This window comes from Spea bombifrons, chromosome 2 (genome assembly GCF_027358695.1).
Source record: "Spea bombifrons isolate aSpeBom1 chromosome 2, aSpeBom1.2.pri, whole genome shotgun sequence".
NCBI lineage: Eukaryota > Metazoa > Chordata > Amphibia > Anura > Pelobatidae > Spea > Spea bombifrons.
Window position 1 is genome coordinate 25,354,830 of NC_071088.1, and position 17,521 is coordinate 25,372,350.

General features: G+C 36.9%; 1 protein-coding gene across 1 annotated transcript in view; it reads right to left on the bottom strand.

Annotated features, from left to right (window-relative positions):
• Nucleotides 1-321: 321 nt before the first annotated feature.
• Nucleotides 322-17,521, bottom strand: part of PITPNM3 (PITPNM family member 3) — a 42,434-nt gene continuing 25,234 nt past the window's right edge. The window contains exons 6-17 of the mRNA XM_053455863.1: nucleotides 14,164-14,345; nucleotides 13,473-13,645; nucleotides 11,401-11,571; nucleotides 7,489-7,683; nucleotides 6,327-6,475; nucleotides 5,707-5,823; nucleotides 4,044-4,160; nucleotides 3,318-3,466; nucleotides 2,902-3,051; nucleotides 2,078-2,261; nucleotides 1,225-1,353; nucleotides 322-807 (exon numbers count right to left, since the gene is read on the bottom strand). Coding sequence (XP_053311838.1) covers nucleotides 499-807; nucleotides 1,225-1,353; nucleotides 2,078-2,261; nucleotides 2,902-3,051; nucleotides 3,318-3,466; nucleotides 4,044-4,160; nucleotides 5,707-5,823; nucleotides 6,327-6,475; nucleotides 7,489-7,683; nucleotides 11,401-11,571; nucleotides 13,473-13,645; nucleotides 14,164-14,345 — 2,025 coding nt within the window. The 3' untranslated portion in view covers nucleotides 322-498. The remainder of the gene's footprint in view (nucleotides 808-1,224; nucleotides 1,354-2,077; nucleotides 2,262-2,901; nucleotides 3,052-3,317; nucleotides 3,467-4,043; nucleotides 4,161-5,706; nucleotides 5,824-6,326; nucleotides 6,476-7,488; nucleotides 7,684-11,400; nucleotides 11,572-13,472; nucleotides 13,646-14,163; nucleotides 14,346-17,521) is intronic.

The following is a 17,521-nucleotide window of genomic DNA, read 5'->3' on the forward strand; positions in this document are numbered from 1 at the left end:
CTGGTAAAGGAGTGCATCTAGCAAAAAGGCTTCATGGATCCGCAATCCTGGAGCACCACAAAGTATCAGCATATCAGTTACTCTTGTTTACCCACTTGCTTAAAGGAATGTTTTGGAATATGGTGTCGCTGATAACACAAAAAATGCGATGGTAACGCGACTATAAAAAGGAATATGAGTAACAAAACAATTTTAACGTTTTTTCTTGACAATGTAACAAATTAACAATGATTTAGGATGAGGCGGGAACAAATAGAACTTATTTTTTTCCAAATTCACAATGGATTTCATAAGTATATATATATATATAATATATAACACTGATCTGCCACTGTTGATAGTTCTTATCTGTGCCCTCTTGTTGACCATTTGTGGGGAGGATCATATGGAAGGCCACCACAGATCGGTCATATTGCTGTTTGCATGCTGCACTTCCTCCCTCACATTTCCTAAGGCCTATTTATCATGTGCACATTAAATTAGGAACACTCATCTTTGTTATGGTGAGGGTTCGAATTTATGACTTGCATTCCTCACCCAAGAGAGTGGGTTTAAATGCCGGTCGTGATCTTTGTCCGATTCTGGTTGGCTCTGTGCTCTTTCTGGTTTGGGGTTTGTGGAGGGTGGTTCAGGCTGTTGAACGGACATAGTCCTGCGCAGGTGGTTCCTTTTCCGCAGGAATTCAGGCTGAGTGTGCAGGCCGAAACTACCTTTCCTCAGGATCATGCGGGAATTGTTCTTCTTAGGACGGGAGTGGTGGCCAAATTCTAGAGAGGCCAAGTGAGCAGCATATCCCTCACTTAGGAACTACAACAAAAGATGAACAACTTGCATGTTAATATCAGTGTTGAACCATGTACTATACAGATTATAGTGTAAAAATTACATCATCACACAATCTTTGGTTATATATTGAAATATATATTATTGTGTAATATATTGCATTGTACAATTGTAATTTTAAACATTTTGGGATATGGTTAAAAAATTATTGGATAATTAAAGTTTTAGCGTCAAGTGAGGTAGAGTCTTGTGCCAATCACTGACAATGAAGCAAACTCTAAAAATCACATGCTCTATGCAGTCTACTTTTATATTATTTATATCACTCTTATAACATTATATCATATATTTCTGAACATGTATATATGGCACGAAAACCCGTGAAGCATCCAATTGTAGGGGGAAGCAGAGTATTATACACAATATTTCTGTATCACTGACCTGACACTGGTTTTGATATTTCTTTGCTGGGCGCCCAACAATATAGATTTGAGATGGTGACAGCCCAAGCACATTATAGACAGATATGTCCTTCATAGAGCCATACGCAGCAGTGATCTTAATGTGACACTGCAAAGGAAAAACAAGCATTATTGGTAGTCGTGCAGTTTAAACACATTAATTTAAAAAAAAAACCATTATTACAGTATCCAGGGCCGGCCCAAGGCAAAATGCCACCTGGGGCGAATTTTAAAATGACGCCCCCCCCCATTATCTACCCTTCCCCCCCCTTGTACTTACCTTTCAGCAGTCCTGCGGCGAGTGTCCCTGTTCGGTCTCAGTGCCGGCTTGTAATGCTGAGCGCCGGAAATCTTCCGGCACTCAGCATTACAAGCCGGCACCGAGACCGAACAGGGAGACTCGCCGCGGAGGAGAGAGAGAAGGGCGCTGAGCGAGTACTGACCACTCGGCGCCCCTTTCTCTCTCTTTCGCTTTAAAAAAATAATAAAAAAAAGGGCTTGGGGTGGCAAACTGCCGCTCCTTCAAAAGTGCCGCCTGGAGTGGTTGCCCCACTCAGCTCCATTGTCGGGCCGGCCCTGCCAGTATCTACCACACTGTGTAGACCATTTGCTGGGATCTGGGACCCATCACAAAATGTGCAACTCCATGGAGGAATTCTAATAGACATATTTTTGTATGTGTTATCCAGGGGATGATTTATAGAACAGTTAAGAAAATGAGGTCTTAAAGATAATTCTGTATATAAATATTATTGCTTTGGACAGCAGAATTCTGGAAATTAAACAAAATAGATTGTTAAAATTAAACCAAATCGATTACTAGTTATTCTTACCTCTTGCATTAGATTCCGGAGAAAAATAGTTTTTTGTCTCAGTGGGTCATGCACCAGGCCATCAGAGAAAAAGATCATCCCCTGCGGAAAATTGTGCTGTGATAACCACGAGACTACACGTTGTTTCTGCATGTCTGGACGTCCGGTTATATAGATTATTAGAAAACCCAAGTCTTGCCAATGCCTGAAGGACATGGAATAATATATTATGATAGGTCATTAAATACATGGCCGTATTGTGTGTATCCTAGAAAAATACCACATTGTTAATATTAGGAGGTCTATTTACTAAAGGAGGAGTTTGTGTGAGTTTGTGAGTGCACACAAAATTTGTTGAGGAGGGACAAGACAGAAGTAGGTAGAAGTTTGTTGTGCAGTGTGTGAAGAAATACTTCTCCCCTGCTGAAGAAAATGACCCAGAGCCCCAGGAAAGCACTTCACCCAGAGACTTCAGGTCAAACCCAGAGGGTTCCAGGTATGAAAGCAGGTGACGCTGCCCATATGTAAGTGGCAGCAGCTGCTAGTGTCCCCTGACCAATTGACCACTTATATGGCAGTGCTGTGACAGCAAAGATAACACACAACCAGAGGTTCACGCGCAACACATTCAAATGTTCCTTCAGTCCCTACAGTGCCAAACAGGGCAGATGAGCACACATTCTTGGCATCAGGCGTCTCCTTTATCTGCACTTTGCCGGTAACAGCCCTGTGATTCCACAACGTGTTAGTAAACTTGGTTGACTCCCACTATAAATCTAGATTATGTTCAGTTCTACCTCAATGTGTAAATGTTACAGTCTGAAGCACAAGACGGAGTCCTTTACCTGACCACATCCACTGCACCGGCCCTGACTTTGGGATCACTGCCCATGATGGACACACTTGCTGCAAAAGAGCCATCTATGCTGAAAACGACACATTCCATGCCACGGGGCAGTACTGTCAGGTAACTCTGGGCATTGCTCTGATCCCCCCTATATGACAAAAGATGTACAATCTCAATAATTTATTAAGAAAGGACTACAGATTAGTACAAATAACTTGTGAAAATCACAATTTAAAAAGAATCTATTAAAATTTCATCTCTTCAAACCTTAAGTAGTACTGTGTATTTTTATTTCTACAGATTTTTTTTCCTACAGATTTCAATATGTTTTATTTAATTTCTTTCATGCATCTAGATCAATAAAACAGTAGAATGAATGAACATTTGGCACGACATTAATACCACAAACCTCACCTTACAACCATCTTAATGGGGAAAACTCCTACCCCCAACCTCTTATCTTCTGGAATACTGTAAGACACTCGTCCACTGCTGTTGGAAATCTCTGTTTCAAAGTACACCCATCTGCCATTGGATGGTTCTGTCATGATCATGATGTCCACCTGAAGCATAAATACTTTCAGCAAACATTTTCCATGGGTTTTTTTGCATAACAGTCTCTTACTTTTTCTAAAGCTGTGATAGAAATCAGTCTTTCAAAGGCTGTCAGTATCTACATGGTTTTTAGATGTTACCAAAAAATGATTGTCAATGAAAAAGCCTTTTTTGTAAATGTCGGTTAACTAAGGATTTAATTGAGACCTTTTGGGCAGTAGTTTAATTAATGACCTGGGAAGGCATACAAACAAAACTACAAAAAATAGGACAAAAAGAAGAAACTACCAGGCTACCATCCACAAAATCCCCAATGCAAGTATAAAATAACATAGACGTTGCACACAAAACTATCAATATAGCAAAAATAGTGTATTTTAATGTAAACATACAGCTAACAAGGTCATATCGAAGAGTACATACAACAACACACTAAAATAAACCAAAACAAATCTAACATTTAGCCCTAGATATAAAAAGTTGATGCTGGATACCACCAGCAACACACCAGGAAGATTATGACAAGAAAGAAAACAGAGAAGAACGGTAAGATAATGTCAACATAAGAAATCTTCTCACAAATACCTTCTCTCCGGTCAGAGCTACCATGTCTAATGGTCCATACATGAAACGACCAACCAGGACTTGAGGACCACCTTCCACAGCAATTACATCATTGGCTCTGTGATTGGCTGTTACATTCTAAAAAGACAGACACTTATTACAGATATGAAATGATATTGAATGTCCAGTTTAGATAAATAACTTCTTTATTACTTGGTCACAGGTCATAGATGTATAAAATCTCACTACCGCATTCATTTATCTTACATGAACAAGGCATGCAGAATGGTGTAAACTGCTAGCGCATTGTTTTACAGGCGCTGTCCAATGATGGCTCTTTTGATTTAATAATATATGAGCTGACACTATGTGTATAACCTAGAATAAAATTATATATATATATTAAAATGTTTAATAAAAGGAACTCTGAAGGATGAAAGAGGAGATACCAGCTAGCAAAGGTGTTTGCAGCTAACACAATGAGCAACTTCAAAATAACTCTGACATTGTAGCTCTATCTTGTACATAATGCTTCTCTTTGAAACATTAGTGGAATACTAATTCCAGTCTCATGGAACGTGTTAAGGAAGGTGAGATATCATACTAATTTTGCTTTAGACACTCAATTAGGATATTAATGTCTTGGGGGTTATTTCTCTAGCCAATATGTAATGTAAGTAAACGAAGCTTTAATTTGAAGATAGGAAACCTGTCGTAGGTGACGATTCTTTCAGCACCATGGACAGCATTCCACATAGAGGTCTACAGAGGTCTAGCCCCTTCAATGAGCAACAATGTATTGACCTTGTTCATATTACATAAGTAATGAGTGGATAAATAATTGAAGTGCATTTAGTACTCAAGTCCCAATGTGCCCACTTTTATCCGCACCATTGAAAGTGGTTTTATTTTGCATATTTCTGTGCTTTGTTATGAGAACAGAAAATGTAGACATGCTTAATTATTCTGCTGACATCACATACTCTTCTATTCCCATTACCTTCACTGTGATTAGATAAATAAGATGTAAGATGTAAATAAATATGATGTAACCCACCTCAATGTGTTTCAAATACTTGAAATAACGTTATTACCCAAAAAACTGACTTCCTACCTTCAATATATTTCTAAAGCTTTTCTTCGCTATTCACAATCATAACAGACTGAACACCCAGATGCACTCCAGAAAAGCAGTTAAATCAGCCCAAAATGGATGGCAAATAGCTGCTTTGCCGTCTCCTAATCTAAGAGATATTTTACTGTAATGGTAAAAGAAAATGCGCCGTGTGAGAAATAACAGGCTGCTGCTGATTGTAACTAAAGTGTTGCTTTATCACCATGAGCTTTGGCCACAAAAATGGCATCGCAATCTATTCAAAACTGGGGCTCTTCTTTCCAGAGTTATTTGCACATCACAAAGTTATTTATTCCCATTTATTGATTTATATAGCGCCGTCGTATTCTGCAGCGCTGCAGGCAATTTACACATTGTTGTACTTTAAACTTCTTTCTATAAGGACCTTAATCATCCAAGCTGCCTGAGAGGAAACATCCTACAGTGATAAGTAAGGTTATCATTTATCAGATTGGAGTTGTTAAGCGCAAATTGCTGAGCTCTGCTTTTATCATTCTCAGCTAGTTCATAGGAAGATGTATTTGAGGATATTTTGTCCTCTGTAAATACCCGTAATTTGACGTGATTCCTCTTGCGTAGCCATTTCTCTTGTCTACTGGAAGGGCTCATATTCATGGTGTCAATGCCTTCTTTCTGTTGGATTTGCACACTTTCATATCTCATAAGCTGGAAGACAGTGAAGGCTGATCATAAGATAGTTGTACGTACAAACCCCTATTGAGAAAATCCTTAAGTAATTTGCAAAAGAATAATTATCTAGATATATGGGTTCCATGTATACAATAACTTAATGTAGTTCAGTATTAAGATTGGTTTAATGGTAGAAAAATGGTATCAATATGTTCTATATTATATATGATCTGGTACTCAGATAAGTTGTTTTGATTAACCTTATCACGCTCTTACACATTTTTTTTGCACCAAATGTCTTCCTTTGCCCCGCAGTGCTACTACAATACAGGAGAATCAAAAATAACAGTATTTTTTGCACAATATACGAAACTGACAATAACACTAATACTTGTAAAACACTAGTACAGAAGATAAAAAAGGCCTTTACTCTTGTGAGCTTAGAGATATACCGTTATATTGATATACTATAATAAAAAGGCAGGTAAATAAAAATAAACAAACAACAAATGAATTAATGCCATTCATGTGACTCTTACCTGTCGCAAAATAAAAGCCACCACATCAGTAGATTCCCAGTAACTTGCATGGAAAAGATGTGGCAGAGCCACGGTCGGGAAGGCAGTGAGGACATCGGGACAATATAAGGCATAGTCCAGACGCTTTGTTCCCCACCAATTTGCGGTAACTGGATTAAACCAAATAAAAGGAAGGAAATCTGATCAAACCAGTCAGCCCACATGTTTAAATATCTGAGCAACACAGAGACTCTGAGCATTTTTACTGACAAATATAATCTAAGATTTATGAGAATTTTAATGGGAAGCTTCACCTTTTCCTCATTCTCTGATGAAGGCACCCAAGGTGCCATTTGGGGTATCGAGCAGGTTCAGTTTCTCAGTCCAATGAATAGGGACAAACATGGAAGGCCCATTGATGAATAGACCAAATAGAAGCAGTCTCACCAAGATGGGGCAGGATATAACAGCAAATGCTTGTCATGAAACACTGAACAGAACTTTGATTTGATTAAAAGTTAAGAAACTCTAATGTTCCATGTATATTTATTTTCCAACCCTGACATAACATCTGTCTCCCCTAAAAATGGTATTTCATTCAACTCACAATTGCTTTCCCATGATCCCCCACAGATGACTGCATTGGAAACCTATTGTCATCCCACACTTCCAGGTCTCTACTTGCTATTAAGCCTCTAGTGATATTCAAAAATGAATAATAATTATGAAGTTCTTCTTTAAATATATTATGCAGAAGAACAATTTTACACCATATCATTACAAATGCAGAGGAGGCCATGTCCACGGAGAAGTGGATGATGAAAGAAGACACAACAAGCAGTGGACGGAGAAAGAAGATGCAAGAGAAGAAACAGAGCTGCGCGGAAGTGGTCAACGGAGAAGGTAGGGAAACATTTGAAAACAGCATGAGATAGAGTGAATGAGAGTGTGAGAGAACATGAATGAGAGTGTGACAGAGAGAGTGGGTTAGAGCGTTATAAAGCATGAGAGCGTGAATGAGGGTGAATGACAATGAATTTACTTTTTGAATGGAAAATGGCCTCCAATTGTTGTCAGAACCAAAAGGGCAGAAAACGAAAATTTGTCTAAATCGGTTTTGGTCCATTTGCACAATTCTAACAAAATCATATTACATATATTACAGAAACACAATGTTCCTTACTGTTAGCAATCTTGGCAGAGGGCAGGCTTTCCGAGGACCCTGACATCTCACTGTTCATGCTCACCAAACTTGATCTTCTGCCTTTTGCCTGAGTAGGGGTTGATTGATTAGGAAGTGCTGTTGTTTCTGTAGAAGTGGTGTTGTTGGATGTTGTATGTTCTGCAAACGCAGCACTGCAGGCTTGTATAGCATCCACTGTAAAAATAAAAAAAAAGGTTAGGATTAAAAAAATCAGCATATTATACTTTTGAGTCCTCCTGCTTGTTTAAAGATAGTAGAATCTTTAGATGTACATTTAAAGAAAACCGTCTCCAATGTCCCAAGTATTGGGGAATTAATACAAAATGTATGAGTTACATACTAGGCCATTCTCTTCAAAACTGGAGAGATTACGACTATCTTGGGGTTCTTGGGAAGATAAGGTTGAATGCTATTGTAATAAATAATCCTTAAATGTTTATGTTGGAAATTCCGTAACTTTAACACTCATTTTTTCTTTATAATTTTTGTGATTTGCTGTTCTTTTGTATATATTGAATATTCTTGTCTTTTTTGACATGCATTATATATATGTTGCCAAACCCCCCCTTCCCTATTTTCCCTCCCATTTTCTTTTGTTTTGTTCAGACTATGCTGTTAAATTCAAGTATGCTTTTGTATTTACTATGTATAATTTTGTATTATTTGTTATGTTACAAAAATTATTTTTTTTTAACTTTAATAAAATTTTTTGAAAAGAAAACCGCCTCCGAATACCTGTGACCTGTGTGTCTTTTGCTGTCCATTTATTCACATATAAATTTAAGCTTTATTATTTATTTTATTAAGAAACAGTTCAAAAAGCATTGATCATTGAAAGTTGGGGATCTCCTTTTCTAGGTGCATAACACTTTCTTGTCAAGAGGACCTGCCACTTTCCCAAATCTTACGTTTTCCCATTCAATAAATTTAACAGAGTGAGCCAGCGTAGACTTTAGCTGGTCTTTAGCCAATGCCAGGCTTGATCTAGTTCATCGAGATGAAAGTGTTTAAGCTGCTGAAGTGTTTTCACCTCCTCTTTCTTTTTGTGCTTGCTTGCATCCTTTGGATGCTCAGTGAGTGAACGTTAGCTGGATCAGGGTGTACCTTGGTCTTTGCTCACCTCGTGTCCCACTACTTACAATGTATGCCTACCTCTAATATTTAAGACAGTACTGAGAGAAGAGTTATTATACAGAGGAGTATATTTTTAACAAACAAATATTAGTAAAATCCGAAAAAATGTACCCCATCCTGTAAAATAATTTGGCAAAATATTAGAGGCATTTAGAATGCCAGGCAATAGTTGGAATCCGAATATTACTCCTAATACGAGCAAAATGTGTTGTGCTTATTTCATCAAACTGTACAGAAAACAAAAATCTGCTACAGCAAGAAAACTTTCAAAGTTCCATTTCAAAGAGAATAATTAATCAAAGCTATTTCTAAGTGTCTAGCATTGATGTATAGGTCCCATAGGGTAATAGGACACAAAGAGTTTATTTTGATTTGGTGGCTGTCTTACCACTTGATAAATCACCAAAATAAATGCCTTGCATGCAATTTTGCAAGAGTATTTTACTTGCTGAAGTGGAAAGCAAAATACCAAAAATCTAGAAAACTCCAACCAATGAGAAAAAAGACAAAATATGTCAAAATATTTGTTTTAACCATGGACTTTCATTGAGTACCGTCTGAGTAAAGCTTATGAGGAAGCAATATTATTATTACTATTATTCTGTGTTTTACACATTCTGGGCTCGGTTAAAGACCGTGTTAAAATGCTATTATACCTGGATTAAGACCCTGTAAATTCATAGGGTACATGTGTTGGGATATCATATCTTAAAGACTGTTTTTACTCATATTGACAGAGCCAATCCAAAAGCATCATGGCACCCATAGCAATATACACCTTTCGGGGGAAAAAAACTGGTGGGGAACATCACTACATAATGCTCTCCAACTTTAGTAAACAATGGACGCAGAAGGGGCTTAGCAGAGACAGAGTGTGCCCAAGGTGCCTGAAACCACAGTGCTGACCCACACAAGTACTTTATTTTTTCCCCGGTCTTGTCTAATATTCAGGATTGTCTTATGCCCACTTAATGCATGCTTAAATTCTCTCACTGTATTAAAGTCTACCAATTCTACTGGAAGGCTGATCCACTTATCTACCACCCTCTCAGTAAAGTGAAGCATGCTTGTATGACAGCTAAGCCTCTGACCGTCTAGTGTTAGATTATACAGTATCGTCCTCCTTTGAAATAAAGTTCCCTCCTGTACTTAGAAATATGGCATTAACTGTGATTAAAATATTGTTAACACTTAAAGTGTCACAGGAAAAGAAACTGCTGATTTTAGGACTCCTTTCTCAAGAAACTAATTTTATCTCCCACAGATACATGCTTCAAACCTGCTCACAATTATGTTGCACTATACACCGAATGTGGCAAGTAACATAAATAATACATAAGAAAGAAAAACCATTGAATCTAGAGTGGAATCCTCCCTGTTTGGATATTTCTAGGCTGATAAGTTAAGCACCAGTTGTATAGCATTGATGCCTGTCACACAGAATCAGTTTTCCATCAGTCAAAGCTGACAGTAAAGGAATGAGGGAAGCGAATGAATAACTGTCCTGAATGGACTAATGCACAATATGGTTATAGTATAGAATTGAGCATCATTCAGAACGTATTGCCTTTATTTTACTTTAGCCCTAGTCATAGATAAAAAGATACTTTATAATCAGAATACACATACACACAAAAAAGAGAATGGTGATTTTCATTTAAACATAGATTTAATACACATGATTTCATTACGCGTGGATCTGCACAATTCTATAGTTGATAGAAAATTGAATTTTTTTCTTGGTCGTAGCACACAGCTATAGAGGGAACTAGAAATTGATGGACCCCATATCATGAAGAACTATAGTTTCTCCTTTGCTTTACTTTGCACAAGTCAATTGAAAGGGTTACATGCACTCTATACCACAACACAACCAGATACTTGAACATGCAGTGAAAGTCAAGTGTTGACTTGATGCAACTGCATTCAAGTTAAACATAGGAGAGTTGCAGATGAGTTTCTAAGTGTTGGCCATTTCAATTTCAACTTTGAATTCAACTCAACTTAACCTGAGTGCAACTCCACTGAAATATTATTTTCAACGGTGTGTGAAGAAGCAAAGCCAAGTACAGTTAAGTTGCTGGCAATTGTGCAGAAGTTGACATTTGCAAATAGATCAGCTAGTGAGTTTGGTTAAATTTGTAAATTTGAGTCCATAACTCAACTTAAAGACAGTTATGACACAATTTATGTTTTTGAAGTAATGTAAAAACTATATTCTAATAATATATAACGTAACATGTCCATAAGAATAAAGTGCTAGGGCTTGGTTAGCTCCAGTTCAGCCATGCCCTGCAGATTCAGTATATAAACACAGTTTAAAATCTCGGGACATAAAAACCAAATAAGCATTTTAAAATGTAAGCAAAATAGAATGATTGTATAACACTGTATAATAAAACGAAGCTTTATAATACACTCCTACTTTTTGCCAAAGAACCTTTTTCAATTCTTGCAATTTAAATCATTCTATTATATTCTGAGTAACAAAGGGCAATTAAGACAATGCAGTGAATAATACTAATGGTGTATACACATAAAACTGAAATAATCATACACTCCAAGTTGAATGCATTGACAACATACTGCAAGATGAGCAATGCATTGTTACAGTTTGAATGTAATTCAGCAATGGTTTATTCACAGAGTTCCTGAACTTTTCTTTGACACTTTGTGGAATTGTTTCTATGATGGCTGAACAAAATGTGTATTACGACGGCTAAAAATATCATCTAGGATAAGTGTAGTAAGCTTTACCTAAAAGATATGACTTTCCATCTCCAAGTGGATCCTTCTGATATCTGGGCACATTAAATGGGGGGAGCATGTGGAAGGACTTCTCTAGTAGAGGCTCCAGCCTACAAGCAGATGGATCGGCGGAATGGAAGAAACTGTAGACCTGGCTGCAGGCAGGACGAGCCCTACACACTGCAAACAAGAAAGGAAAAAACAATGGGTCATTATTTGCCCGTGGAACTTCACTTGTGTGTGTAAATATACACTATATATAGTGTTGAAAAGAAAGTACACCATCTTTGAGTTCTATAGTCTTACGTATCAGGACACAATAACAATCATCTGTTCCTTAGCAGGTCTAAAGGTTAGGTAAATACAACCTCAGATGAATAACAACACATGCTATATTACAATGTGCCATGATTTATTCAACAAAAATAAAGCCAAAATGGAGAAGCCAATTGCCCTTGATTAATTGATCAGCACCAAGTGTGACAACCTCTATAAAAGCTGAAGTTTTAGCAGTTTGCTGGTCTGGAGCATTCAGCATTCAGCAATGATCTTAGACAAGCAACTTTTGCTGCCCATCAATCTGGGAAGGGCTATAAGGCCATTTCCCAACAGTTTAAAGTACATCAATCTACAGTGAGATTATTTAAAAGTGGAAAACATTCAAGACAATTCTGCATTAAAAAAGTCACGCTAACTCCCATCTGGCATTGTGAATTTTTAATGATAATGTTATACTATTTGCGAAGTAATATTTTATTTCCACTGTTCAATCAACCTGACTGGGAGCAGATGTTTATTGCCTGCAGTGCGGGTCTCGTGCATGCATACATTACTATTTTCGGAAGCAATGAATGACATTATTTTATTGCTCATTTTTTGTTCTCATCAGCAGTCTACTAGGTGTGCAAATAAGAAAGATTTCTCTTATTTGACAAAAACAAATTGAATACACATATCTCTTGGGTTTTGTACATTTTTCCATTTTGCTAAATAACAGACCGATCAGGGATACACGATATAATGTTAAGCGGCAAACACAGAAGGCAAGTAATGAATTTTCTGTTTGATTTTTGAAAATCAAAACTTAGATTTGGAGTCATAATGTTTCCTCAAAATGCACATTTTCCACTTTCATAGAAACATAGAATTTGATGGCGAATAAGAACCATTTGGTCCATCTAGTCTATATTTCCTGCTGTGACAACTAAAACTTCAATCAGTCTTTGGTCCCATCTTAGATTCTGAATAGTTAAATGCTTTTCTCATATTCTCATCCTATGCATGGGGCCATGCCTAATCTTCTCCATATTGTTCTAGATTTAATGTATGTGCTGCTGATACTTATAAATATATGAAATCATAGTCACCACTACCTATACATGTACCCCTACCGGTGTCAGGCTTAACTTGCTCCGTGCTAAGCCAGACTCCTGCACTTGATAAACAGACATTAATAGACAGGCATACATCCAGACAGACCGAAGAATAATGCAGGCCAGTGTGACACATTTCCAGAAAGCCATTATTTTAATTCTAACGACAATATATTTCACCAAAAGTAATTTCTACATCTCAACTCAAGCTTGCATCTTTACGATCTCTTAATATTTCAAATTCCGATGAATGCAGATTTCTAAGCAGGGGAAAATTAATGGAAGCTATGTTCTCTTTAATAAAGAGCATTTGTTTCAACCCCTCAGGAACATCTAGGATTGATTAAACTCCACAGTTCATTCAATTAATACAATCAGGTCAACTAAGTGATATGTTCATATAATAATTACCAGTAAAAGTAGGCAACAGGAGAGGCGGAGCTACTGTGGTGGTGGGGGTGCAGGGCGAAGCATGGGGGGGGGGTGCAGGGCGAGCATGGGCATAAACAGTCTCCACACTGAGAGAATGATGTATTAACCTAGAGGCCTTTTAATCAGCTACGAAGCAAGAGACCCTGGGTCACATCCAGGAAGCTTCCAAGAATGACAGCAAAATATTGAATATGAGAATCCTTCTTAGAAATAACAATGGAGCAACAGAAAATGCAATTGTTATAATGATGTCAGTTAGGAATAAAGCATTCTCACCATCTAGACCAGGTAGTACAGTCCTTCTCATGGCCAACACTAATCCCAAGGGTGAACCGAAGAGGAAGAAGTCTGACACTTCAAAATCAAACCGCCCAAGCATAACTTCACAAAGGTTGGAGCTTCCGCTTCGTGGAAAATCCACATCATCCTTCAAAACACTTGAATGGATACTGCATAGGAAAAATACAAATCAATATAATAAAGGAATACATGAAAAGACATGTCTTGTTTATACATGGTTCCTTAAAGCATTTTTATTCATTTTAAACTGTTGTTTGCATCTATGGCCATTGCTCGTTAGTGGCGGAACAGCCAATATTATAATAATTTATAACCTGGTAAAGGCTGACATTGGATGTCACCAGTGTCCTTTCCGACAACCTATCTAGAGATTCCCATGTCTGTTCATTAGTACACAGCATTACTGAGCAACCATTTTGTTAGATGGAGGCTGCTCAGGTTAGGAACATCTTATAAGCATTTGTGTAATGTCACAATGTAACTTTGGAAAGAATATCAGTCTAGGCAGGAGACCAGCTAGGCAGAGCAGCCACTGCTTGAGTTTCCTTACTGTTTTGGGACTATTTGCAACTATAAGTACAGGATTAGCTGATGTTAGATTTTCTCGCTAGAATGTCACGTTGCAAACACATGGGCCATTGCAATTTACATTAGATATGTTATTGACCTAGATAAGAAGGCATGGTGCTGTGTTATAGTATCACAGTCGTAAGTGGATGAGTCACTCTGCTTCCGATGTAAAGGTTGCCGCGGTTCTCCATCATCCAAGACTCCAGAGATGTCAATATTGCTTTTGCTGAGGCGCTTAGTACTCCGTAAACCAGCGTTTTCACACACAATGGGACTTTCCTACCACAAGAGAGAAAAAAAACCAGGAATCAGATATTTAACTGTGTGTTTTTATTTTACTGCATTTTAACCAAGAGAAGTTCTTAATAGCTATGTAATTACTTTATTGATTAAGAGTATCAGTCTACTGCCTTTCAGTGACCTTGATATTACTCCATTAAACATTACCAAAACCCCAAATATAAGCTTCAGGGTACTAAAGCAAGCGCATTACATTTATTTTGTTTTATAATGCAAGATATCTTCATAAATTCTCCCCATAATTATCTTGAAAAAAATATCCAGTTAGGGACTTAATGATTTTATTGCAATTATGTGTGTTGGCACTTGCCTCATAACATCATCAAGGCTTTAATAAATGATGCAATCACTACATGGAATCACTTAATGATGCTAATAGAATACAGTTGAATGAAAACATAAAATAGAAAGGAGGGCTTTAACAGATAGTATAAAACCGACAAAGAAGGGTTATTTGGTAAAAAGTCAGAAATACAATGTAAGACAACATACTACTCATATAACACTATATAATGAAAATAAAATGTAATTTAAATGCCACGTATCACTAAATATTTTGTAGGTTTTCTGGGGAAGGAAGCACAAAATAATGTTGTTATTAGCATTTGCAACATAATTTAACATCAAAAAGATAGAAGATGACAAAATGAATATATCTGATTTATGCCTGATAATATTTTTGCATTATTAGCCTTATCTCACTTTTTCATTGACATTCTTATGAAGAATTCATAGGATTTTATTAAAGTATTTACTGACTCTCTTTTTTGTTCAGTGTGATACAATACATGTCCTATTTTATTCTGTGGCATATATGGGGTTTCTTTTATGTGAAGTCCTCCAACCTTCCTATTCTCAAATCAGGGGGGTCCAGTCTGTTACTGCTACGCTTTTCTCCTGCCATTTTGAACCTACTAACCGCCAGTACCACATTACATGTAATTTACTCCAGTTGATAAAGTATGTCTGCTCTAAAAGACTTGACGTCATACCCTTATTGCTCATAAGACTGAGTGCTCCTGGCTACATTACGTACAATTAATATTTTTTTCAAATATAATTTTAGTGCAGATTCCTAGCTATACCACTAGATGGCAGCATAGTAATTGCCCAGGCTTTTCAAAATAAGTTTAGTTATCTAGCGCTAACCATATTTTGACCAGTGTAGTCCTACATACTTGTCAAGTGAAGTATACATTAAAAGTCAACTAAAACCCATATTCTATATTGACACGTCGAATAAATGAATTGTTATTGTATAAGAGTTTAGCTTTGATTAATGCTAGGTAATATTTACATATTCAAGAAAAAAAATACCCAAAATATTCCAAATACTACTGCAACGTCCTCAAAAAAAAATTATATTACAAACCCACTCTGCCACACATACAGAAAAACATTTACAGATAAAACCTTCAGGAAATGCAATGTACACATATAAACAAATACAAAGCTTGGAAATGATCCACCATAATAATATATTTAATCTTATCCAAAGCTACCATTTTTTATACCAATCAGTCATAATGGTAATTATGAATAGCAGGTCATTATGAGAACTGGTCATTCATATGCGGTCACAAAGTATATATTGATCGGAGAAAAAGCAAAAGCCTTGGAAGGTATATATATAACACAATTTCATGGAAAACAAGGTCATTTGAAGTTGCGCTAACACAGAAAGGGTTTTCTAATGATCAATTAGCCTTTTAAACTTAAAGTTGGATTACCTAACAAAAAGTGCCACTGGAACAACAAAGTGATGATTGCTGATAAAGGGCCTCTGTACAGCTTTTGAAGATATTCTATTAGAAATCAGCCAGTTTCAGCTGCAATCGTCATTTGCAACATAAACAACATCTGCTCGGTAGTTTTGATCCATCTGATGTTGTTTTAATGGACAAAATTTGCTTTTCTTTCAAAAACAAGGAAAAGTGACCTCAAACATTTGATATATATGACGTGTAAATGGGCAAAAAACAATTCAGACAAATGTCTTGGTTTGTTTTCGACAAAATAATTTAGTTCCCTGCCCATTCGGTTAAGCAAAAAATTTGGGGGCATTTTTAATTTGTTCACTCTCTCTGACGTTTTCTAAATGTTTCCCTACCTTCTCTGTTGACCACTTCCGCCGACCATTTCCTCATCTTGTCAATCTTCTATCTTTTATCTTCTATGTTCAATCTGCCATGATCAATTTTCTATCTTCATCCACCCAGCATTGTATGTTCGAAGGGGGGGGGCAAAGAAGGCACAGACCAGATGTGTGGGGGCAATGATGGCATAGACTAGATGTTGAAGTTGGGGGGGCCCTGGGCAATTTTTCGCACCAGGGCTTGGTGGTTTCTAGTTACGCCCCTGGCTTCCAATTTTGCAAGCCAGATCTTCTCGTCCAACATCAGTGCCTGACCTCACAAATGCTCTACTGGATGAATGGACAAAGAGATAACACTTTATAATGATAATTTATAATTTATTTTAAATGCGTTATTCTGGATTTTTTGTTGTTATTCTGTTTCTCACTGTTCAAATAAACGTACCTTTAAAATTATAGACTAATCACGTCTTTGACAGTGGGCAAACATTCAAAATCAGAAGGGGATCAAATAATTACATGTAGTTATCATGTAATGATTTAAGAGTAAGTTAGAATCTTAGGTTCATGGGCAAGCTATGAGTAAACTATGACCTTGATAAGAAAAAGCATCTCTCCATTTTTCAATTATTGGACATCTAGAGTTAGTAGAAAATCATCTTTTCTTCCACCATGAGATTTCAAAGCCCATCAAAAGACCAAGAGCAGAGTGAGGTGAATGTCAAGTTGTCTTGATGTACCCTCAATACATTGAGTTAGGAAATTTGTATCTTTTGTGACTTTGTGCACAATGATTGATGTGTTACTGTGTGTGGGTGGCCTAATATGACTTAATAATAAAGATAGTCCTTAAAGTTTAGAATTTGATGTACCGTTATTATGTTTCATTTTCATCCACTCAGCCGTACAGGTGAAGTGGTCACTATCTTTTTTTTATAGATCTCTGATGTTCTAAAGCAATATGCTCAAATTAATTTCTGTCCATACATCTTACACTGTTTACTCTGTGCATAAGGAATATATTAGTATATCTTAATTTAGGTTTCATATGCTTCACTTT